Source organism: Epargyreus clarus, unplaced genomic scaffold (genome assembly GCF_041222505.1).
Source record: "Epargyreus clarus isolate Ecla_fem2 unplaced genomic scaffold, WU_Ecla_fem_2.2 ptg000026l, whole genome shotgun sequence".
Classification (NCBI taxonomy): Eukaryota; Metazoa; Arthropoda; class Insecta; order Lepidoptera; family Hesperiidae; genus Epargyreus; species Epargyreus clarus.
Genome location: NW_027332233.1, coordinates 7,549,312 through 7,574,410, shown reverse-complemented (window position 1 = coordinate 7,574,410; position 25,099 = coordinate 7,549,312). Strand labels below are relative to the sequence as shown.

General features: G+C 33.8%; 1 protein-coding gene across 5 annotated transcripts in view; it reads left to right on the top strand.

Moving 5' to 3' along the window:
- LOC140753186 (adenylate cyclase type 1) overlaps positions 1–25,099 on the top strand; it is a 144,161-nt gene that overhangs the window by 26,524 nt on the left and 92,538 nt on the right. For all 5 annotated transcript variants that reach the window (XM_073087623.1, XM_073087622.1, XM_073087621.1 and 2 more), the window contains exons 2-3: positions 21,270–21,527; positions 22,204–22,536. In XM_073087623.1, the coding sequence (XP_072943724.1) occupies positions 21,312–21,527; positions 22,204–22,536 (549 nt within the window). In that variant the 5' untranslated portion in view covers positions 21,270–21,311. The remainder of the gene's footprint in view (positions 1–21,269; positions 21,528–22,203; positions 22,537–25,099) is intronic.

The following is a 25,099-nucleotide window of genomic DNA, read 5'->3' as shown; positions in this document are numbered from 1 at the left end:
TAAATCCGGGGGAGCTGTAAAATTATTGTAATCGTGCCGAAATCGAAAAATTCGCTTTGTTGGCCCATAAGCCCTTGTGGTTTGGCACCCTAGTTAATACCGGTCTGCAAGCTAGATCTCCAGATTTTCACTCAGTATTTTTTTAATTTTAATTTCCAGTTAAAATTATTTTTTTAGTTTGAGTATTTGCTTTTGTTATATTCATGTATATGTCACGCGTTTATTGCTTAATTTATTAGCTTTGTGCTAATTCGCTCCACTTGAAAGACAATTAAAAATTCATAAAAATCCCTTTGCCCCTTTTATTTCAGTACAAATTGTTGTATGAATATGGGAAACATTAATAAATTATCATGGGGTCGTCCTAGCTACTGCAAAATGAATTGTGAATTATTAATGCAGGTATACCGGTAGCTTTAGACCGTACTTAAAAATTTAAATAAAATTATTGCATGAAGTAAAAGTGCCGCTTTAATTCGTTCGATAATTCTTCACATGTCCGTTACTCATAAAAGTTAATATTCCGCATAAAATAGCCTACGTAAATAGCCCACTATTTAGTTTTAATTACAATGGTATTTAAGATCGTATCAAGGTATTTAAATAGAACTGGTTTGTACGATCCCGAGAACATCTCCCCAGAAACGTTTAAAAAAGTAGACTAGGTTCATTCATTTACGGAGTATATAATTATAGTTAAGAACACGCTATCATATATGGGCTTCGTCGAAATAAGCTTGAGAATTCGAATTCTTTACTAGTAGTCAAAACAAACCTAAAGAAGTCGAATTCGACGCGCATACTCGCTGTAAAAATAATACTATCCACTCTTTGGTTCCATGATTAGACCAGTTCGGTGGTACCCCATTATTAAATTATCATGAACAAACAAATGCAAACATTCAAATGGTTACTACAGTAACATAGAACTTAAATTTTGAAAGGGCTAATAAAAAGTTGGTTAAGTTTGGTGGCTTGGTAAAATCGTTTTAAAAATTGGTAAATAAAAGAAATATTAAATTATCGAAGGTGTCATGTGTGATATAAGCAATATCGAGGGATATGGCTCGAGTGCAATCAACATGCCGTCAGCATACGGTCCAACTAATCTTAAGCGAGGACCGTAATTGAGTTCATGTGGATTGCATTTATGTTATGTATGGAATTATTAGAGATGACATAGTGTAATCAGTGTAATATCTGTGGATATCATCAAGCTGTGGTATTCATTTGTGGTTATCAGAATCCTTCGTGGTTGATTCGAAGGCACCGATGTCACACTTATTTCTGCGTTACAAAACACTCCTGTGGTTGTAAAGGGTCTAATGGAGACAAGCTAACACGAAGTGTACCAACTTAGTCCTTAGAAGTATCAAAGCCGGGAGCCGATCATATGTTCTATTACATGTTCATGGCAACTGTCCATTACTTTGAACATGATAATCTTCTTCTATAGTATAAAAAATAATAATAAAAATGCATCTTAGGGCTCCAATATAAGGCACGTCCCAGATGTATCGGAGACGTGAATTAATTAAATGAATTACAGAATAAAATCAAACCAGCGATTAAGTTTCCTACTAATTGCCATAACGATAAATACTAATAATAAATAATGATTTTATGATAAATACTACGGTATTATTTACTTTAGACTTATATTAAACCGTCGAGATGGAAAGATTTCCGTGGCCTTAGTAGTAGTAATACATCTGTTTTCTAACGGATATGACCAACGGCAAGTTCATTTCTCGTATCGATTCTTTTGGCAAAAGTCACGAAAATGTTTGCCAAAGCCTTCTCAATTTCACCCACTGAGCCGGAGTTCAAATTTCCTCACGGAGTTCTCCCGAGCGCAAGATAGGAAGGTAATACCTACGTGTACGTGATATTTTTAAAGTTTGTAAATGCAGCGACATGTTTAGTATAAATTGAATTTTATAAAAGTATATTCGCTAACCATCACAAAACATTCTGTATATGCAAATTGTTAAAAAAATAGAGTTCACTATTAAAATACATATTTTCAAAAATATTTCAATTGCTTTTTGAGGTAAACCAATTTTGTATAACAAAATGTTTTTGATGTATGCATGGATAAACTATATACGAGTAAAATAAATCAAATCCGACAAACGTTGCCAAAATGTCAACTTTTTGTTATGACCTCTCGTGGTCCATTGTTGCGTTATTCATCGTCAACCCATTACTGTGCGAGTGCGAGCTGATAGACCTCACATACCCTTGATACTTTTTTAAAAATCTCTCACGTATGCTGGTTTCCCCGCGATGTTTTCCATCACCGTTAAAGCAATTGATAATTAATGTTTAATACGCATATACATATTTCTAAGATCAGAGACGACCTGGGATTACCTCGACCCCTTAATTGAGAGATGCGCGAATTGACCACTAGGCTATCACTGCTTGTATAGTTGCATATTGAATACGAATACTGGATAACTTATTATGTAGATATCGCTCGAACTCTAGCGTAAGTTTTGATCGAGATGATGTTACCTTAACATTAGTCACCAGATGAATCACACGTTCGTGACTTAATTGTAATAAATTTGCTTTAAGATTACAACATTACGTGTATAAATAAAACGCTTAGTGGTCTGATAGCTATGTGTTTACTGTGACTACAGATGAGTTTATCAACATAGTATTGTATTCAATTGAGATAAAACTGTTGTATGAAATGTTTTGTGTCCTTTATTGGGAATTGGTCAAAAACGAATATCGATCTTGTACGTACAGAATTGTATTGCTGATAGATTTTTTTATTTTGGACATTTTTAATATTAACAAGGGCATAAAATAATTGTTTACGTCGGTTTTTGTAAACTATTCTTAATGTTTTACAGTATTGTTACATACCTACCTATTAAGGATCATGAGAGCTGTGTCCCATAGTTATATGAGCGCGGAAACCTTTAGGAAATCGTTTAATAACAACTACTAAAAGTATACACAAATTGGACAATACTAAAAACCAGTTACAATGAAATAACACAACTTTATTAAAGTTAACTTTATTTTAAGTGTTAGCGCCTTTATGCCAATGAAATAAAAGTTACGTTCACAAATTGTTCCATTGAACTGTATCGCAGTTGGTTTTTATTTCTCTCAGCTTGTTGTTTTATCATCAAACTGAAGATACGGCGGCGGAAGTAAGTCGTTACTCAGAATAGGCCCATTAATAATAATGTTGACATTTAAATCGATTGTAACGAAGCAGCTGGTTATTATCCATTAGAACATTTATTGATAGAAGTGTAATGTATTGTAAAGTGTATGTAATAATGCTAATTGTAATTACCGTGTAATTTGTTTTGGTACAAATATAATTGTTATTTGTTTAGTGATAATTTCTATATTGAGCTATCAATGAACGTATAGTATTATTTTTGGGTTGCGAAAGTACGTCTGACTGATTAAAATATCAATTAACGATTGATAAAAATTTAAAATGGCTTTGCATATTGTGAAGCATGATATGAAACATAAATTCGTAGCTATAACATAACTTAAATTTAAATTAGAAAATGGCTAAACTGTTTTTACAACATTTTCAAGCGTTGCTATGCTAGAAGTATTAAAGCGCCTGAAATAGGCAACTTATCTTTCCCTGAATATAACTTAGAATGTAGCTAAAAACTTGAAACTCTATGTTCACGAGGAGTAGACACGCGAGTCATTTATAAAAAAAATCCTTACTCGTAAATAAAGTATTCTCAAACAAAATATACAGCGCCAGACATTATGAATAACACCTTTGAATGCCGATCTACACCAAGTGCAATGCACGAGAGCGGAATAGAATTCAAAGTGCACGAGCCCTCACCTATTCGATGAAGTAACACCACTTTTATATGCCTTTAATTAATGTCCAAGTTGTGTGCGGAACCGCGGTTCAGTTTCAAGTGACAACGTTGGAGGGCCATCGTAATTGCAGACTGCAACTTTTTCACTATATTCCCGCTGGAGTTGTGGCTTTTATGACGGCGGAGAGCTGTGACTTGTGTTGAACTCGGTATTGTTATGTGTTTGGTGTTACATTATTAAGAGTGAAATATTGCTGTAATGAAAGAAAATAAGAAATTAAAATTAAAAATTGTTTTGAGTTTTAGCCTGCTTAGCCAAAGTGGCCCAGGTGGAAATGGCTATGTCCTATGCCAGAAGGCTATGTCAGATACCATGTCGGTCTAGGTTCGTGAAAAGGTGAAAAAAAAATGGGGATTCACGTGTTATTATCTAATCTTCACATTTTTACGACGTGTTTTGGTAATAAATGGTAAAAGCACTGGTCCACCAAAAACTTGAAAATGGTGTAGGAAGCAAAAATGTTTGGAAACTTCTGTCCGAAAGCGCATGTAAAGAGGCATACTGGTACAGTCATAGAAACGTTACTAACGTATAGTTAAAAGAAAGGATCATTGTTATAAAAATATCTAAAGTTTACGAAAGGAAGTGTGCGATGTATGAGTATATTATGTTAAATAAAACCACGCTATTGTTCAAATATGTTATCGTTTACTTGTGTGCTTTAGACTATTGACATAAAATGACTAGTATATTAAATAATGATCAAGAAGTGTAGATAAAAGTACAACACCACTAACAAAGGGTTTGCAGGTACACAGAAATGTCACACATACATATAATTAAATTGACATGATTATACAAACTTCTTTTTGATCTGGGTTCTGTTTTGTGTGCAAAAAGTAAGCCTCCACAAAAGTTTACCTTTTATGAATATGCAAATACATTACTGTACATTTAGTCCTTACTTTTCTTTACGAAGCCCATATCTGTCGAATATTAAAACAAACATCTGTCAGCCTTTATTGTAACAGTTCGTATGAAGAAGCGAATTAATGAATGTGAAGGGTCGACAGTAGGGTTGCCAGATATATGGGTTACAAAAACTGGACAATTTTCTTATATTTTTTTATTTATGATGAATTACTTGAAAATATGAAAAAAACCTATAGTAAGTTACAGCTACATAAGCAGTGCCGGGAAGCATTGTTATGTATGTTTTCGCCACGCAGTTGTTGGACAATCAGTTTTCGTATCAATCATAGAAATCAAAGTGTGAATTTAAACCAATTCTTTACTTTATTATTATTGAATTTTATATAAAAACTGTCTGTGTACCAAATTTTTTCCAGAAAGCCACGATACCATTTTATCCGGGATAAAATCGGACAATTGGAAACTGTAGTCGACCGCCATCAAATATACGAGGCAAACAGCGACTGACAAGTCCTATTCATTTGTATGTCTGCATTAATTAATTACCATCTGTTTACTTTATCGTTTTCCAAAGCACAAATTTAAATCTAAATACACGTAACAGGGGAGATTGCGATATCTCGCTCCAGTTTGATTAGTAATGGTAATATTAAGTAATGGACCTGTAAATATTTCAAAACAGCTTCCATCTTTATTGGAAATCAGTCCGATTTTCCCGTAGAATATTTGGTACAAAAGTATATAAAAGTACCCTTATGTGAACTTGCAACCTACATAACTTATGCAACCTGCAATTATACCTACTGTAATTGAAAATTGTAGTATTTAGACATTTTTGATTACCTTATATTCTACATCACTTTACCGTGTGTTTAGCTAATAAAAATCTTAAAATTATAGTCGCGTTACCGTAGTTCAGAAGCGAATAATTCAGTTATTACAAAGTTAGCTCTGTTTTACCCAAAAATAAACAATCGTGGCCCAGATCGGTTATTTGCTCGCATATTACATTCAAGCTCCACTATTTACATTATGCGGTTCGCATTCGGCGATACATTTCGCAGAATACTATTTCTGTTGTTGCCTTGTGAATTGAAACGCGTAGGTGACTTACTTCCTTGCCTATGCTGACCATTTTTTTTAAATTTTAAAAACCAGTGGTTTTTTGTCACCAGAAAAAAGGCTTTAAGTTTTTTAAAATTATTATCTTAAGAAGAGTCGTGATGACTCAATATTCTCTAAAATGTGTTCGGCAAAAAATACACGTACTTTCATTTTTTTTTTATTACAAGATTTTCGCGTCCCCGGCTTGCTATTAGGGGCACTTGGACAGAGATCTGAAAAAAGGACATTCCTGTTCAAAGTAGGATGTGTGGTCACATTACCGTTGCCTGAAATTCAGGAGGTAGCGGACTAGTGACGCTGCGCCCTGCGTTTCTCGTTCACGTCTCATTCGTCTGCCGGGGTGCCTCCTTGGGTTTATTGACCCGACCGTGACCCCCTCCCCCTGTCCCCTTTTTCGCCTTCGATTCGTAAGCCGTGCGAATTACTTTTCGTTCCATATTTCAAATCTATTCCGGATCGGCCGTCTGAAATGAATGTGTGGTATTGGGAATCGAGCATTCCCGGAAAATACTCAATTACAGAACTGAGTGATGAGCTCATTCATTCATTTCATCGACACTAATTCCTTTGACTGGCGGATGATTGTCGAATTTAAATACCGTTCGTTCGCCGGCATTTTTAATAGATGTAAACAGGAAATGCGAATTTTAGCCGCTTTACGAATTTCTTCCTAAATGTAGGTTAGCGTAATATTAAAATTTATGGACGCGTAGTATAAGTATGAACGTGACTGTTTTCTGTTTTGGTCGGTTAATGGAGGAATGACCCTCATTCTAATGAAGATAAAAGTATCTCTTATTTAATGCAGCTTCGTGGCCGTGGTCTCTAATTCGGTAGAAACAAGATGGAATGGTTAACTTTATTGCCGTCCTCAACGTGTCGTTTGAATATTAATGTGCGTTTTGTTCCCAAGTTACACTGAGGTAGTCCGGAAGGACATGCATAATACATAAGTAAGTTACGAAACCGTTAGTTAGGAATGTTAATATGTATATTGGAATTCATTTTACCAAATCTCTCGCAAGACCTCGGATTAAGTGGGGAAATGGAAATTCCGATTAGTTACGGGAACGGAATGGAATGTGGCGGGTCCACGGCTTTATCTATTTCTGCCTTATAATAGAGTTTATAACGCATGCGTTTAAGAGTTACGATGTTTTTATTTTCTTTTATACAATTAAACATAGAGAGATGGAATACTTAATGAAAAGTCGGCGCTTTCGTCGCCTATTTGCAATACCAGAATAGTAGCCAAAACGACGCCGACTTTGAAGGAAATCTCGTTTTGCTCCTTTCTTTAAGAGCCCCGGAGCACTCAAGTTTGTGATATGGCAAAGTCCAAAAACTTACATTCCAAGTTTGTACTTCCGTTGAGGCAACACATTCAGTGTCCATAGCTGACCTCAAAGTAAAATTTCGACTTTTTACGAAGTTACAACTTAACATCTTCTCAGTCGGACTAGTGATTTAACTTCATAAATAAATACGCTCAGTAGGACAGTCTCTCCGGACTCGATCTGAACGAGACCGAGCGAGCAAATAGAGAAATAAAATGTCTCACAGGAAACAGCTCATTAATCGATTCTTAATTAGACTGGCCTTAATAGGATTTACACTTATAAAACCGTTGTAAAGGTTTTATAATAAAAATATCATGTTAAATATTTACTTACATATCGAAATCTACATACGCACAATAAAATACATCTACATACACACATATTGAAATCAAAATCTTGAAAAAATCACTTTGTAATTTTACGCGAGTGCACGGATTCAGAACTTTTCACTCGAACGTCTGTCGTTTACAAAAACCAAAGAGTATTTAGCGCTGTAGCAATCTGAAACGCAAACAGCGATACCCTTTATGTGAAGCCCTACGCGGTCTGGCATAATCTGAAATGCATAAAGAGCCTCCGAGTTTTAACGCGGGCCTGGCAAATGATGAAAAATTACTATTTCTCTCGAAACGTCGACATGTTTTCAGCTGAGCCGCCGCTAAAAGTAATAGGAGTTTTTAACTATATCTCGCACTGTAGGAGCGTAAATCTTTCAGCGTTTTAAGCCAACTGAAAAGTGGATGATTTTTAAGCTTTATTCGTTTACGGAATACCTACTGGGAATAACGTGAATTTATAAGCTGATTGTCTGGTGGTTTGAGTCGGATTCTCGTAATGTAGGTCCGAGGATTGAACCCCAGGTAGCATTATTGATTTCAAATATGGATAAATAAAAAAATATTTAATTCTTGCTTTAATAGCGAAGATCGAAGATCGTGAGATAATTATGGTGAGTTATGGTGTAAACTAAACCAGGAGTAGGAGAGATTTTTTTAAATGATTATGATGAATATTAATTTTACCATTTACTAACTTCGACAAGAGTTACGGTATATACGAATTGTTTTGATTCAAGTTTGCCTATATTCAGAAGACGCTACGAGGGTAGCCGACTGTAATATTATGTAAATTTGCTTGTTTTCTTCTCATCGATATTTGTTCGGCTGACTTACAGAACCCAAGGTTTTAATGTCCAAATAAATAACTTACACGACCCTGTAGTAACGTTACGGCTTTAATATCAGTAGTTTATGAAAATAAGAAACAAAACTATTCTTGGTTATTTTTAGTTTCGTTTGGCACTGAAATTTTATAGAAAAATGCTTATAAAATGTGCTTATAATAAGTATTTCAAGGGCGATTTAATGCCTATTTGCATTTTCTGCATGTCAAACCTGGGCGACGGCCAGAATGTGTGGCGTGAAAACATAACAACAGTAAAATGCCGTGTTTCTCAAATATAACATCACATAATAATAAATATTGCGTCATAACTTAATTAACTTTTATAGAAATATATTATGCTTACATAAACACGCATAAATATTATAGTTGTATAGAAATTTATAAAGTTGAAGGTTGTTAAAGTTTAAGTTTATGTTTCAAATTAAGGTTAAGGGCACAGAATGAGTAGAAGGTAATATTTAATGTAAATAATTGTCTAATATTAAATCCTCATTGGAGTAGCGAGGTGAAACATTCTCCAGACGTCCACTATTTATACGGAGCGGTTTGTGCCCAGTAGTGAATCATAACTAGGAATTGTACATAATACTCGTATCATAAACATAACTATCATAACCAGAAATTTAAAAACAATTAAAAAAAGGGAATTAGTAACTATATCACTCCCGCAATTTAGATGAATCCAACGACACCTCATGTGTTAAAATCCTTCAACCCGTGCGGGCTGTAGAACGTGCCGAAGAATAAGACATACAGACATACATACGGTAGAATAACAATATTCTCTGCAAAAAGGCCTATAGCCAAACATAATCTACGTCATATGCTCTGAGTCGTTAAAAAATCATACTCCTACACAATCCGTTGCCACAATTTACATATTAGAACACTGAATAACATAAAAAGTATGTCACAAGTATAATATTCATAAACAACGCTGATTTCTAAAAGTTCAAAGGTAATTTGCGCGAAGATAATTAGAAATTAAACGAACTTACCTAAGTGAAGTTCCAATTTCAATTGTACGAACTGCATAGTCTCGAAATGATAATGTTGACTTGTAGTACACCGTCAGTCGTCAGCCTTGTGTCACGTATATTCAGAGCTAAAAACCTCGAATTCAAATAATTTAAAACAATATCCAACCTACTTATAGCGCCCCCTACCGGTAAATGTCATTAAGTTTAGAGATCCTGGGGTCAAGATGTAAGTTCATTAGCTCGATTATTTTACAACATAGATGATATTATGGGTAATACTTATCGTATATAAGTATGGGTGGGTGGGTTATAATATCATTTCGAGACTATGCAGTTCGTACAATTGAAATTGGAACTTCACTTAGGTAAGTTCGTTTAATTTCTAATTGTACTTCACTGCATAGTCTCTTCAATGATAATGTTGACTTGTAGATGTTTAGAGATTTGTAAAATAACGAGCCTATTAAACAAGATACAAAAACATTTAAATCCTATTATTTTTAAAATTCCTAATTTAATATATCTATTTAAATATTAATTACAGTTATCAAGTATACGTTTGATGTAACGTCTCTACTACAAAATTGAACTTAGATCTGTTCCATTCAGCTATCCTTCTAAGAGGGTCTTAACTGACACTCATATGTTTAGACGTCAGCGTAGCAGCGTGGTAAAGCGTGCTCTCTAATGGTATGTATTGTAAAAAATGATATATCAATGCCATCATCCTCCGTGGTTGGTAAAATCTAGAAACTGTCGTCTGGGAGGTCACTGTATTATAAGATTACATAAAAGAAATAAACTTATTCTTGTAACTCTCAAGTGTTACTAGGCCTATCTAGGTAATTTTATTAAGGATGTGCTGGACAAATACTATGATTACTATGAAATAATGGTAATACTAGATTGTTTGAACACTGGTTATAGTAAGGTTTAAATTCATGTGGCAATTTAATATACAATATCTTCTGCCAAGCAATTTGGTTAATATACAATAATGTTATTATTATGTTTATGTATACTTTTTAGAAGTCTCGACTCAGATGTAGGCGAATCGGTACTAATAATGGCATTCACGGGCTTACACCAAGTGAACGTCATAATATATACGATATCTATTGTTTTTATATATTACTTATATATATATATTACTCATATATTATTATTGTTTTTTTTTTTTTTTTTTCCTTTTTACTATATTAGTAATTACAATAACCAAAAAAAGTAAATAGTATTTATTCTTCATCTCCACTAAATAATATATAATATTTTACACTTAACTCGCTAAAAATATTTATACATCAGATGTAACTATCCCAACTAATAGCATACTTGGGATATGGAGGATAGAAAACCTAAATATGCTTTTTAAGAACAAAAATAATTCTAGATATATATATATCAAAATGAAAAGAATATTGTAACCAGTCTACAGATAGATCTAGTTATTTACACTGTTTAGGCCAAAATATTACAAGCACCAGCATCACGTTTTCATTATTGCGTCTAACATTGCTTGTAGAGCAACAAAATCTTGAGATTCGTGTATAGAAACGAAACGCTCCTCGAGGAAGCGAGTAACATACAGGGTAAAGCGTTGACGAAAAACAAATGGATCTAGAGATTTTTTTTTTTTTTTTTTTAAATTCACATGAGACCCAAAATGCAACCCTTCCAAAACGAAAGGTTTATTTATTTTTATTTATTATTATTATTTTTTTTAATACTATTTTTTAGGACTGTCTGGACCAGTCTGATACTACCACAAACTCCCCAACCGTTCAGAGATAATCTTTAACAACAATTATTTTATTAGAAATAAAATGAATATTTCCATTTAAATAGTATAACCTTAGTCATGACATGTAAGTCATACTTCTTGTAGGTTTCCTAGTAAATAAATCTATTTAAAAACCTTCAAAGTGTTAATTCGCTTGTATAATCTTGATTTAGTGATAGCAAATTCATTCTGAAATTATTGAATGTATTAGGGAAATAAAAACATTTTTTGGGTATTCAATAAATCCAATATGTGCCTTGATATTACGGTTAAATGTGGGTATTAAACACCATGCTGTTTCTATATGAAATAACTGTGGAGTTGCCTACACGTATTAGGGTTTCACCGTGTTGAAGATGATTATTGAAAAAATATCTTTAAGCACAAGTAACGCTGCATTTAACTTTTAATAGTTGATCGGATTTGTTATTTAAATCAAATAACAAAAATACCGAGAATAATGACCATATGTTACATAACTGATTGTGTCCCGATAATAAAAATAATATGACAACTACCACCTGTAATTATATCTATCTGTAAGAGGGATAGTATATTGATAAACATTATTAAAATTGTTATATATATATACATATCTTTGCATTTATAATAATTTTTATTTTTTAATATTATTATTATATATATTTTTTTTTTTTTATTTATTTTTTTTTTTTTTTTCTTTTTATTTCACCCTTGTGTTGATTTTTAATCTTTTATCTAATGGTAAAGCAATTTGATTTTTTATTTATTTATTCCTTGTATAATACAATGAACAACCTTAACAGTTGTATTATTTCCAATTATCAAACTATCTTTTAAGTAACCAATAAATCCTAAAGAATGATATAGCTTATTATGTCTATGATCCTAAATTACTAAGTGTCGTTATTGTTCCTTGTCCAATATTATGACATTTCAAATAGGAACTATGTTATATAAATATATAACTGACACAATGTCCCTAGATCTTAATCAGTTATGTATGGTCTTGTATCTTTTAAAAGGTTAGTAAAAACATAAATATAGTGTTCTGCTCAAACCAAAGGAAAGAACTTGAAATGCATAGAATTTCCATCTAACCATAGACATGTAAACACTGTTTAAGGTAATCATGAATTAGTATCCAAATATGCATTCTTGAAAACAATAGTAAGTAGTGAGTGGAATGCCAGGCTTTATTTAAAGCTCAAGATTAAGACCAAGATATTCAATATAAACCAACATCACCATCATCAGGTGTTGGTAAAGTAAAAATATTGTAAAAAATTGGTTAAGAGTAAACAATATGTTACCACTGATGTGAGAAGTCTTTCTACACACATACCGAGTATATTTTGAAAAAAAAATCTTCATTCCTTGAGAATAATGAGTTTAAGTGTTTATACAAATAGACTCTTAAAGCTAACCACTTGCAAAACTTGGGTCAATAGTTATTTGTTACAACTGGTCTTTAAAATTATAATTATAATCGACCACATTATTAACCACTCACCTAAAAATCTGTTGTGATTGAAGATTTATTCCAAAGGAAACTTCGATCAAGCCTTTCTGTGATACAGGTATTTGTGCATGAGGCTTGTTGTAAGTCAGATAATGACCCTATTTGGTATGAGTATCTCAAACTTTTGGATGAAGTTTATCATAGGATGAAGTGTAAATATCTTCGTCATATTTGTTATTATAAAATATTGTACTATATATATATGAATTGAACAATCATTGTTTCTTAAACCATTTTTCCAATCATTTGTTCCAGTACTTGTACTATGAAATTTCTTCTTATTATTTATTATACATAATAAATGACCAGCACCAGTAATAAGATAATTGATAGCAAATTATCTTTATAAAGGCAAATAATTTAAAATTATTAAGAAACAATCATGTCAAATGCTCGAGAGCAGTAAGCATTCGCCTGATGTGGCATGGCTTTTGACTCTTTACAGCTACAATAGTAACTGTGACTTGTGCAACTTTTAAAGTCTAATCATGTGTTATCCGTCCCACAGTTTCCTAGAGGCTAGTGTTCTTCCTTTAAACTATTTTTTCCTTTAGTCTATCTATCACCATCTAGATAGATAGATAGTTCCTTTAGTAAATTACTCTTTAATATGCTGATCTACCTAGATACCAAATTCTTATGAATGGTTAAACCAAATTTAGGTTCTTCTAGAGTATTACAAAAGGATATAAATTGTCATCTCTATATCCTGTATCATGTACATTATTAATCTGAATGATTCTTCAATAAAATGTTCATTCATTAAAATCATTACACCCAATTGATGGTAATAGTTGTGTCTATCTACTGATTATTAGTATTTTGTTATATGGGTTATTTACCCGATGTGAAGGACATCATACCCTATTAGAATGGGTGAATATCCGTTGTATCCGTCTACTTAATAGTAGTATCTTATTATAGTTGTTATATAGGTAAATATACAATATGTAAGGGTCCCTTATTTGAACGGATGAATATCCATTAGGTATATTCTACTCAATAGTAGATTATTTTATGTGAGTAAATACTCAATATAAACAGGTTAGTACCCATGAACGGGGCTAAATAGCACCCTATTTCTTGTAATGTAGGTAAATATCCAATATGTAAGGGTCATAACCTTATTTGAACGGGTGAATACCTATTAGGTATATTCTACTCAATAGTAGATTCTTTTATGTGAGTAAATACTCAGTATAAACGGGTTAGTACCCAGGCACGGGGCTAAATAGCACCCTATTTCTATGTTCATAGCTTTATATAAGCGAGATTTATATAAGGATTTAAATAAGCGAGATCACCTAAATAGGTGACAAGCTTAGTTAATGAACATAAGACGTCAAATTCCTTGCTACAGAACAATATGGTAATCTAAAAATCCTTTGCTTGGAAAAATATATATGTAAAAATTTACCTTGTCATTCCTCATTAATATATAAGATTATCATCTTATCTTTAATAAATGAAAATAATACATTTTCAATTTGCGACTGCATTCGTAATGGCCGCCTAGTACAAGTCTTCAGAATAATTTCGTCAAAATTCTTTATTTTCCATTGTAACTTTTCTGCACAATATATCACACCTACGTCTTTTATAAATTATTAATTGAAATATTTGTTATAAATTAACAATTTTTACGATAAATTACTTATTTTATTTCTTATTTTGAAAAATCATAAATGTACACAGGCTGCACGAAAAACGATAATGACATTTACCGGTAGGGGGCGCTATAAGTAGGTTGGATATTGTTTTAAATTATTTGAATTCGAGGTTTTTAGCTCTGAATATACGTGACACAAGGCTGACGACTGACGGTGTACTACAAGTCAACATTATCATTGAAGAGACTATGCAGTGAAGTACAATTTTATGTAATGTGACAGTTATATTTTAGGGAGGCATTGCGAAGTTGTTATTTTACGTAAAGTAGTCTTGGAAAATAGCGAAGAACCCGAGGCTTTGAGTTTGAATTATCTCGGGTTACTAATTAACTACTTAGTGAGGTAATGATGGATGTCGGCAGTCTGAATGCAAATTAAACTTATTTGGATCTTCAGCGAGATAGTGTTAATTCTAAAGGGGATTTACAAAGAAGCAATATAGTTTTCTTGACTAAACTGCGGGTCCTGTAAATAAAATTGAATAAAAACAGATTCGAAATTCGTAGCGTAGCGTAGGCCAAAGTGTAAATAGTTTCAGAGTTTATCCATTACAATTAAACATTTCTTTTTTAGGTGTGAAAATGTAGATTGTTTAGTTGTAATCTTTAATTTTGATTGTAATTTTCATTATACATATTTAGAATCACTTGTTCTGAAATTATTTTGCCAGAGGAACTCCAAAAAGAGTATTAAAGAGACATCAGGGTTATTTTTACGAGATTTATTATTCCTTCTTATCTAGAATTTGTTGCTAAAATTAGGTGGATTTCTAGTGAATATCAATCAGCAGAACTCTAAAAAGTTGTCTCGTGAAATTATTTGTAGCAAGAGAAATTAAGACGAGACTTGATTTATTTATGTTATTCTTCCTTTTTATCAAGATTTTGTGGTTTAAATTACGCAAATCTCTAGTGAATATAAATGGACTTAGCCAATAAGTTTTATAAAAATACTGTATTATTTATGTTAATGTTACTTTCGTTTGAATTGAGGTTTTCTATGATTATACAATTTTATAACCAAAATAACAGAATTTATTTCTGTATCGATTCCTGTCTTAGGATGGTATAGGATCTAGTGATAAGAAACAAGTATACATGTATGTATTTTTATTCATGAAACGATTTCGTGGTCGGGTAGGTACCTTTTGAAGGTTTCCCCCACGAAAAGAAGAAAAAAAAAAAGATGTATTATTTCGTAGGTAATATTGCGACATTAGGTAGGTAGGTACTTAAATGTGGCTTTTTGACCGTTCTTGTAATTTTACGATGACATTATTTTAAGTATTTTTTGTGACTGCCTGTATGAGAACAAGGTTAATTATTCATCGCGAGGTCCCACAGCGGATTAAAGTGAATTTTAACGAATGCAATCTGCAAAGTCGATTATTTTTGAGGTCTTTCGTTATTGTATTTTTATGTTAAGGTCACATAATGAAACTAAATGTTTAGTTGTAGCTGAGGTAAGCGCGAAATGTTATGTTTACGAGTTGTCTGTTTAACGATGATGTAGCCTCACAATTTATAAGCCTCCTTAAACAAACCATGTATTCGTAATAACTTTCTTTATGGACCTTTATTTTAATGTAGCTTATTCGAAACTTTTTACCTCCTCACCAAAAGATTTTCTTACATTGTAATGAATAATTACATATGCGTAAATCCACATTCCGGTTTTGGAGCTTGCTTCAGAAATTAACCTTTCGTGAAGCTAGGTTACTAGGCTTATTGCAAAAGCTTTGCGGGAACGCGGACCGATTCGTACGTTGCTTTGTTCTTTTCTTTTATTTCCTTGCATTCTACTCGTAATGGTTTCAGAAATTCGTTTCTGAATGCCGATTGTGTTTTAACAACTTTGAGAACGCATTGTATTCACCTGTTAAAATATTCTACATGCACCGATATGATTGAGCCCTTCTGTATTACTAATTGGTCTGCGTGTATTTAATAGTTACTAAATTAAATCTAAAGTACAAATTCTTTAAGCAATGTTGATTTACGTACGTATCATGACGACTGACTTGATTTATTATGACGACTGACAAGTAAAATAATAGGAGTACTTGTTTTTAAATAAAAAACATTTATTAACAAATTATGTTATGTTTCTTATTTACATATTAGCAAAACTACTTCTCTAACATTAATCATGTTATTGCCAACTGCAGAACATATGTAAAAATGACAGTGAACATCGAATTATCGCAGACCTGTATCTGAATTATACATACTAGTCAATTAGATATTTTGAGATTACGCTTTAATGTATTTATCAGGAAGCAAGTTTAAGATATAATCAATTGGGTAGGTGCATTTAAGAACGATTTGACAGCTAATGAATAATACTGATATAGATAATAATTTAAGTTACACAAAAAGCTGTGCAAAAGCTATTTCGATTTTAATTAACATCAGTATTGAGAGTAAAGAGTAATTCCAATTACTCAACTTTATTCAGTTACCTGCGGGGTTACTACCATCTCTTAAAGCAATATTATTTTAATCATACGTTGAAATTTCGTACCACGATCTCGTTAAAGTAAGATTGTTTAAACAATATTAAAACAAGCGGTTTTGGGTGAAATCATTCATTCTTTTGTATCGAATTCGTACCATGAAGTGAACTTTTGACACAAAATGTCATAATTTAATGTTGTACTTATGTCAAATTTTGCAATCTTAAAAAAGTGACAATTTCGGGACGAACTTAATATTATTTAACAATTTAATAAGTTTCTACAATTTGGTGTCGATCTCATATACCTCCAAAGTATACAGGGTAAGTAATTCGTGTTTGTATTCGTATATTATGTGTACTTTCTGTAAATAAAAGTGGTTCTGTTTACATCTTATATTTTGTTATTGTAGATGGCCAATGAATATGAAATTTTTGAGTTCTTGGAGGAAGACAAAGCCGAAACGGATAAGCTGAAGAAGATGCAACGCAAAATTTTGCGCGATCAATGTGATCTTTTTGAATTGGATGATTCGGAGTTTGTTAAACGTTACCGGTTAACGAAAGACCTAGCCAACAATTTATGCGAGGAATTAAAACCTCTGCTAAGGAAACCAAAAAAAACAACAGACTTATCAGTGGAGACTAAGGTTTAATATACTCTGTATATTAATAGATTACTTAGATTAAAAAAAAAATTTAACCTTCAATTCTTTTTTTTAGGTTCTGACTGCATTATCATTTTTTGCCAATGGGTCATATCAAAGACCTATTAGTGCAAGTGAAGGACACTCGATGGCACAGCAAACAGTATCTTCTATTATATCAGAAGTTACAACTGCATTTAACGACCCAGATATGAGGCAGAAATATATACATTTTCCTGGAAATGATCAAGAACGTAACAGGACAAAAATAGAGTAAGTAAATGCAATATTTATTATTACGTTAAAGTATTTAATATATAGATATTAATACATGTATATATGTACATGAACCACAGAGCTTTTTAAATTTATTTAAAGTGATATTCATTTCAAAATGAGTTTTTTTTTAGATTTTACAACAAGTTTCAAATTCCTGGTGTATTAGGGTGCATTGATTGTACTCATGTGGCAATAATACGTCCACAAGTTAATGAAGAGCGCTACTATTGCCGTAAACATTATCATTCATTAAATGTTCAACTGGTAAGTCAGACACAATAGTAATTTAGATATACCTGTCTGATATATATTTTTATTAAAGGTTACTTCAAAATTTTCATTAATTACTAGACAATAAGGTGTTTATGCTACTCATTTTGTCATTAAAATAAACATATAATCTCATAGTAAATAAATAAACTTACTAGGAAAAATAATAATAAAATAAAGCACATAAACTTATTTACACTTTTATTATAACAACCTAAATAAAATTTAAATAAGAACACTAAAAATTACAATCAAGTCTTTGTCTTTACAGATTTGTGATTCTAACATGCAAATTACCAGTGTAGATGCAAGTCATGGTGGTGCTACCCATGACTCATTTATATGGAGTCATCATCCTATTCAATCTCACTTAGAGGAGATCTCTAACTTTGATAATATTTGGCTTCTAGGTAAACTAATTATATTTAAATTTTTAAAATAATCACATTTTATAACCTAACTTAGAATATTAATTATAAATATTTTTTCAGGTGACTCTGGGTACCCATTAAGGAGGACAATGATGACACCAATTCTAAATGCAACAGCAGGCACAACAGAGGCACACTATACACATCTGCATGTGCGAGCGAGGAATACCATCGAGCGTGCAATTGGACTCCTTAAAGCACGTTTTCGGTGCTTACTAGTACACAGGGTACTGCACTATTCTCCTGAAGTAGCTGGCCGCATGGTAAATGCTTGTGTAATATTACACAACATTTGTAATAGATCAAATACTCCTGTGCCACAGTTTGATGTTGAAGATTTAAGTTATGAAATACAATCACAGCATCACAGCACAGAGAACCCACATAGCAACAATCTTGCTTTACAGCAGGGTTACGCTTCACGCAGTGCTCTCATTCAGCAGCTCTGGGAAAGGCGTCGAATATAAGAGCCATGTAACTAAAAAAAAAATATATGTTATTTTAAACTAAACCATTAGTTTTAATTTATGTGCTTAATATAAGAGTAATTTTATTCTATACAGTTATTTCAATATTACTTTTAATCTAAATTCACTCAACAACTATTGCGATTGCAATTGCTATGTAGGGAAAGTAAAGTCTGAAAAATCACACAATGGAGTGAAAAGGTGTATGACCAACAGAGAGATAGCAATGGATGTGACAAATAGAAAAATAACAATTGACAAAAACTATGAAATTAAATTTACCTTTGAATGTGTTGTAAAGTGTCGTGGATTCGTGCTATATTTTGATTCATCATCTCTAATGTTTCCGAGCTTCTTTGAGCAGCATCTGCTCTCAATTGAGAGGATCGTATTAGGGCACGTCTGGCAGCCTCTTGCGATATTGGAGGCTCGCGCCGGCGGCGCCGCCGCGGAGAGCGCAGCGGACGCGCAGGCGGTGCTGCAGCGGGAGCGGGTGCAGGAGCAGGGGTGGGTGCTCGGGGATGAGATAGGGGGGGTTGGATAGGTAAATGTGGTGAAGGGGATATTTCTTGAAGACATGGTATATTAATAAGTATAGATTCAGAAAATGGGGAATCCTGCTGACTGCACGTTACTGAACTTGTTGAAGGCTGTTGACGGAAATATGTGTGGTTTTATTATAAGGAACAATTTAAAAAATATAAAATAAGGCTAATATTACAGCACAATTGAGACATTTCAATACTAAAATGTTTTACAGTTTTCTTACTTCTGGAAATGGCTCGACTCGAATGCCTGGAAGACCTTGTCCAAAATTCTCTCCAAGAATTTGAAGGAACTTGACTTCAATAGCATTTAAGGGTGGCTCCATAGAAGGTCCACCTCCAGTCCTTGTTTGGGAGGACCGTACAGCAGATGACCTCTTTTTTAATTTCGCTTTGTAGTCCACCCAGTACTAAAAAAAAATGGATTTGTTTTGAAAATAGGAATAATCAGTATATAGTATATCATATCAATTATGTACCAAAGAAGCACTACACACGACGACATTTTTATAACATAAAAATTGGCTGATCCTTATCTAAATCTAAAGTTTAGCCGAACAATAAGTTATAAACTAATGTTTACTTACTTTAGACCACCCTCTCCAATCTTTATGAGCTCCGTCGCCTTGAGCGTTTAAAAGCTCAGCTGCTTCTTTCCATTTCTTTAAAGCGTATTCTTTCGCTTGGAGGGATCTATTATAAGCGCAAGCTATATCTCTATGAGAATTTAGGAATTCCCATAACAAATCTAGCTGACGCCCAGAAACGCGACGGCCTTTGAAACTGCAATAAACATACACAAACCATTTGAACCACCTGAAAATTCCAAACTCACCCTAGGACCTTAAGTAATTTCTTTATTAAAAAAAATATCATAACATATAATTGAATAAGTTCTAAGTACTTACTCCCTTTCTGACATTATAATAATCTTGAAAACTTATATATACTTTCAAATATTTTGTGTTCAAGCGCCAAGCTACACGACATTTAACGTCAAACGTTCCTTTGCACTGGATAATAGTGTTACACTTGAATAACGTTTTAAAATATATTCAACCAAAAATAATTGTACACGAAATTTAACTATTTACGCAAAATATGTTAATTTCAGTTACTTTTATAAAACTAATCGAAACTCCAAAACTGGATAAGGGTGTTTAAATATTTACTTAATTTAATTAATAATAATAAGACATGTCAAACAAAATTAGGTAAGTCTGTTTAACTGCGTATGCCGGAACACAATCAAGACTATGGTGCGAAAGAGAAGACTCTAGTGTTCATGTCTCGTTTTCTCCGGGATAAGGAATAGACAAATTATTCATTCTTTTACATCACTCGGCAGGAATAAAACAATATTGTTTTAAGGAGGTCGTGGTACGAATCAAAATAATGTTGATGTAATATTGAAATAAAACATTCCGGAACTATGACGGTTTTTAAAAGATGGTGGTAGGCCCCCTGGTTTCCGCGGGGGTTGGGGAATGTAGATAACTAATACTAAAATTACGAGTTTTTAATAGTAGGTACACAGGCATGGTGTTCACCTGATGGTAATTAAATGGCTTACGGTCTCCTTGGTCAGTGTCTCCTGTCAATTGGTTACAAATGTGAATCCGAATTATTATGTACCTACTACCCACCGTTTGTATAATAAATGTGAGATTGCAAACCGCAACTCGAGTCATTCTTTCTTCGGTAGCAACGAGAGACGGTCGAGTCACAAGCGCACGAATTACTAATATATTGTTTCCTTTACTTCTAACACGGACCATAACTAGCGATTTAAAATTCTTTGCACAAAAGCTAACGAGCATATTTCGTTCAGATGAAGCGGCGGGCGGTGCGTACAGCGAGGTGAGGGAGCGGCATGGACCACGCGGTGAAGGCGATGTCGGCGCGCGGGCCGCTCGCGCGGCTGCTAGCGCGCCGCCGCTTCGAGTCCGCGGAGCTGGAGGAGCTGTACGCGCGGTACGCTTGCAAGCTGCAGCGCACCTCCGTGGGCTCCGCGCTCGCGCTGTGGGCCGCGCTCGCCGCAGCACTCGCCGCTGTTGACGCTACGCGCGGCTGGCGTAGAGCGCCGCAAGTGAGTTGCTCTTTTTTATGGTATACTTGATGATAGCGGTAAATGAACATGTTGATTTTAAGCGGTCGTTGAGCAAACCTTTTTCAGATAATAAAAGCAGCATATTATATGTATTGGTACTGCCACGGACCGGGCTCGTCTGTAACCGTTTCAAATACTAATGTTGCTTCAAGTCAATCATAGATGCGTTACTGCCCCTCAGAACCTAGCTTGGAATAAAAGTATCTCGGCATTATACCAACTTTCAAACCAAAGTGCAGTAGTTGAAAATCACGTATACAAGGCATTGATGATGTCACTGTAATCTGTGTCAATTTATTGTTTTGTCTACCTTTAATGGCTAGGTAATTTGACATTTATTTGCACAATATTTTTCCTAAATGAGTAATTAGTTTAAAATCATAAGTGGCTTTAGTTTTATTAATTTGTATAATCGTATTACGTTTGATTGGCTAGACGTAATTAGTGAGAGCACTGCGCACATTTCTTATTGGAATTTCCGGAGTTCACGCACCCTCTGGTATTACGCTTATAAGCACATTAAGCACTTGACCTGGATTATTTTAATAAAAAATGGTAGAAGGATTTTTAAACTTATTTAAAATAAAATTTAAATAATTACATTAAATATTGATTTAATTTTATTATATTTAGTACATTCATGTTCATCTAATAGGTTGGCGTACTAAGTGCGCACGCGGTGCTATGTGGCGGCTTGGCGTGGTGGTGTGGCCGTGCGGGGGGCGCTTCGCCAGAGCGGCGGTTACCACGCGCGTGCTGGCTGGCTCTCGCGGGCGGCGGAACCGCCCTGGCCGCCACGCTGCCTGCTTGGAGCCCCGGCGCGGCCGCGGAGGGCGCCGCGCACGTCGTGTGGGCGGTGTTCGCCGCGTACGCGCTCTTGCCCGTCGGAGCGCCCGTCGCCGCGGCCTTCGGACTCCTCCTGCCCATCGCTCATACCGTTGCAGCTGCTCTTGTCGCTCATCGCTTCCCCTATCACGTCTGGCAACAGGTGAGACCACAATTTATTATTTTCGTAATATCTATATTTGTTTTTAGCAGTAGTCAAAGATGGGCCGACAGTAGAGGCAATTCCACATTTGATTTTATTATAACGACAGTGTTAAACCCAAATCTTTCATTTTAGTCTAAAGGGGAACAATGCACCCGGAATATCGGAACGACTTTGAGTAGAACTCTAATTATATTTTCATGTCCGAAAGCCATAATTACTAGTTACTACATATTTATGATTTAGATTGTAAAGCTCGTTTGCCACTTCATTTTCACAAAAAAATACCACTCCGCTGTAGTGTTACTCTGCAGATAGTGTAGTAAGATAGGTTGACAGATAGGTATAAATATGAGACATGAAAAATTAATCCTCAAGGGGTAGTAGTGCGTCTGTAAACGACTAGTAGGTACTCCAATAACGCTTTAAGTGTATTCAGCGTTAGAAATAGACGTCCTTGTCCATGAAGAGTAGTAGAGCAGAAGTAATCACTTATCATCGTGTCGTTGTACTTTTCCATTTTACTTAGCTGAAATGTTATTGGTGGGAGAATCCTTTGAGTAAGTTCAGAGATACAATCGCCACACATATTTTTGCCTAATAGCAACAATGGTAATAACAGTAAGGTGGTAGTAATGTACCTGTGACTAAACTCAGTTAGAATCTTTTACTTCTTATCTTTTATCTGGAGTTGATTACAGGTTTATATGGGCGGCAGTAACCACTTACCAGCAGGTGGACATACAGTCCATTCCAGCACGTTTGCTAGTTCTATATCATAAAAACATACCGTAAAAGTTCCCTTTCCCTACTTCCATGAAGTAAAGCAGTGTTATTTTAAAACATAAATCCCTGAACACAATCGTGTTGCGTCACAAACGTGGATTGTTATTAATTCCACTGTCTCTAATACATATTTTTAACTTCCGTGATGTTTCAATGGAAATATATTCTGTGTCCAATTCGGATGCGGCCTCCATTTTTAACGTAATCATTTTAGGAAAATTCCAAATTATAGCTACCACTTAAATAATTGGGCCAGATTGTTGATCCTATTACGACACTTAACTAAATTACATAACCAATCAACAGACAAATCAAAGCAAACTACTGAAAACATTATTAAACTTATATTTATTACCCATATTTTACTAAAATAATTGATAAAAACTACATAAAATTTACTAAACATGACAATAGAGAAAGTAATAACTGTCCGCATCGGGTTTACTTTTAAAGAATTAACTTAGTTAACCATCTTATTTTTATCATGTAAATGATTATTTTTTAAAAGAAATATGTATGTTAAAAGTTACACAAAGTAAATGATTGTGCTATGAAGGCACATTATAGTAGTGTAGGTGTCAATATTTCGCGTTGGCTATCGATACTTGACCGAGTAGAAACAAAGGTCACAGCCTTGCCCTCTTGGCACCTAACGCGGTTCCCACTTGACACGAGGGTCTGTGATGGTTGACGGTATTCGTATACATTGCTTTATACCCTAGCTTTGTAGGTTAAAGCAAAAAGAGAATAGACAACATAGTTTTTGAATGTCTATTGTTTATGAAAATAGTATTATTTTAGCAATAAATTAAGTTTAAACGTCAGGTGGTGACGTCACTGCTATTTGTCTTTGAATTTTGTCGATGCTTCACGGATAAAATCAACGAGTTTAGATTTGTATTCAGGTATGACGTCATTCGCTCAGAACGTTTTTAAATTAAGAAGGCCTACTGGCGTATTTTTTTTTATTGAAATTGTAAGTACACGATTACAAAGACTGGGTCATTATATTAGAATTATTTTGATGTTTTTGGTATATAATTATAAATTCTGTGTTTCTTTAACATTGTTGTCATGGCTATTATGCGCGAACACGGTAAGACGTTGACACCACTACGAGCGTCGTGCCCTTCCTGTGTTCATGTTCAGCTGAAGTAAACATTGCAGATTTTTGGCATTCGTAGTAAAAATTGTTGTTATGTGCCAAAAATCTTGTAACGCTAAATTATTAGAATAAATGGTAAATGTTTGAGTGAAAATATTTTACATATCTTTCAACAAAACTTGTGGTATGGTGACGTATCTTATCATCAACTCATAACGGCCGTACTGTTGGGCGCATTTCTCTTCTAATTAGTAGCTTGAGATGTCTCGAACACTATGACGTGTCCTTAGACGTAACTATACGATGATTTCTTACCGATTAAATTAATGACAAACATTTCTAATACGCACACTACGAATTAAGCACTTTTAGCCCAAACCCATAGATTCGTAAAGATACTTCGCCGCCTTGAAATTGAATGAAGCCACAAACGGCTTATTAGTAAGTTCTTTTTTTGAATTCTTGACAAATAAAAACATTTTTAGAGAAAATTTACGAATAAATAACTAATACTTCGTAATTTACATAATAAATAAATAAATATTTCAATTATTTTAGGGACAATTTAGCACGGAGACATGGTAAAACTTTTTTACGCAACTATTTCAATTCTCAAAACTGGGTACATTTTCTTGTTAGGAGTGAGTAATCTTTACTAATCTATGCCCAAAC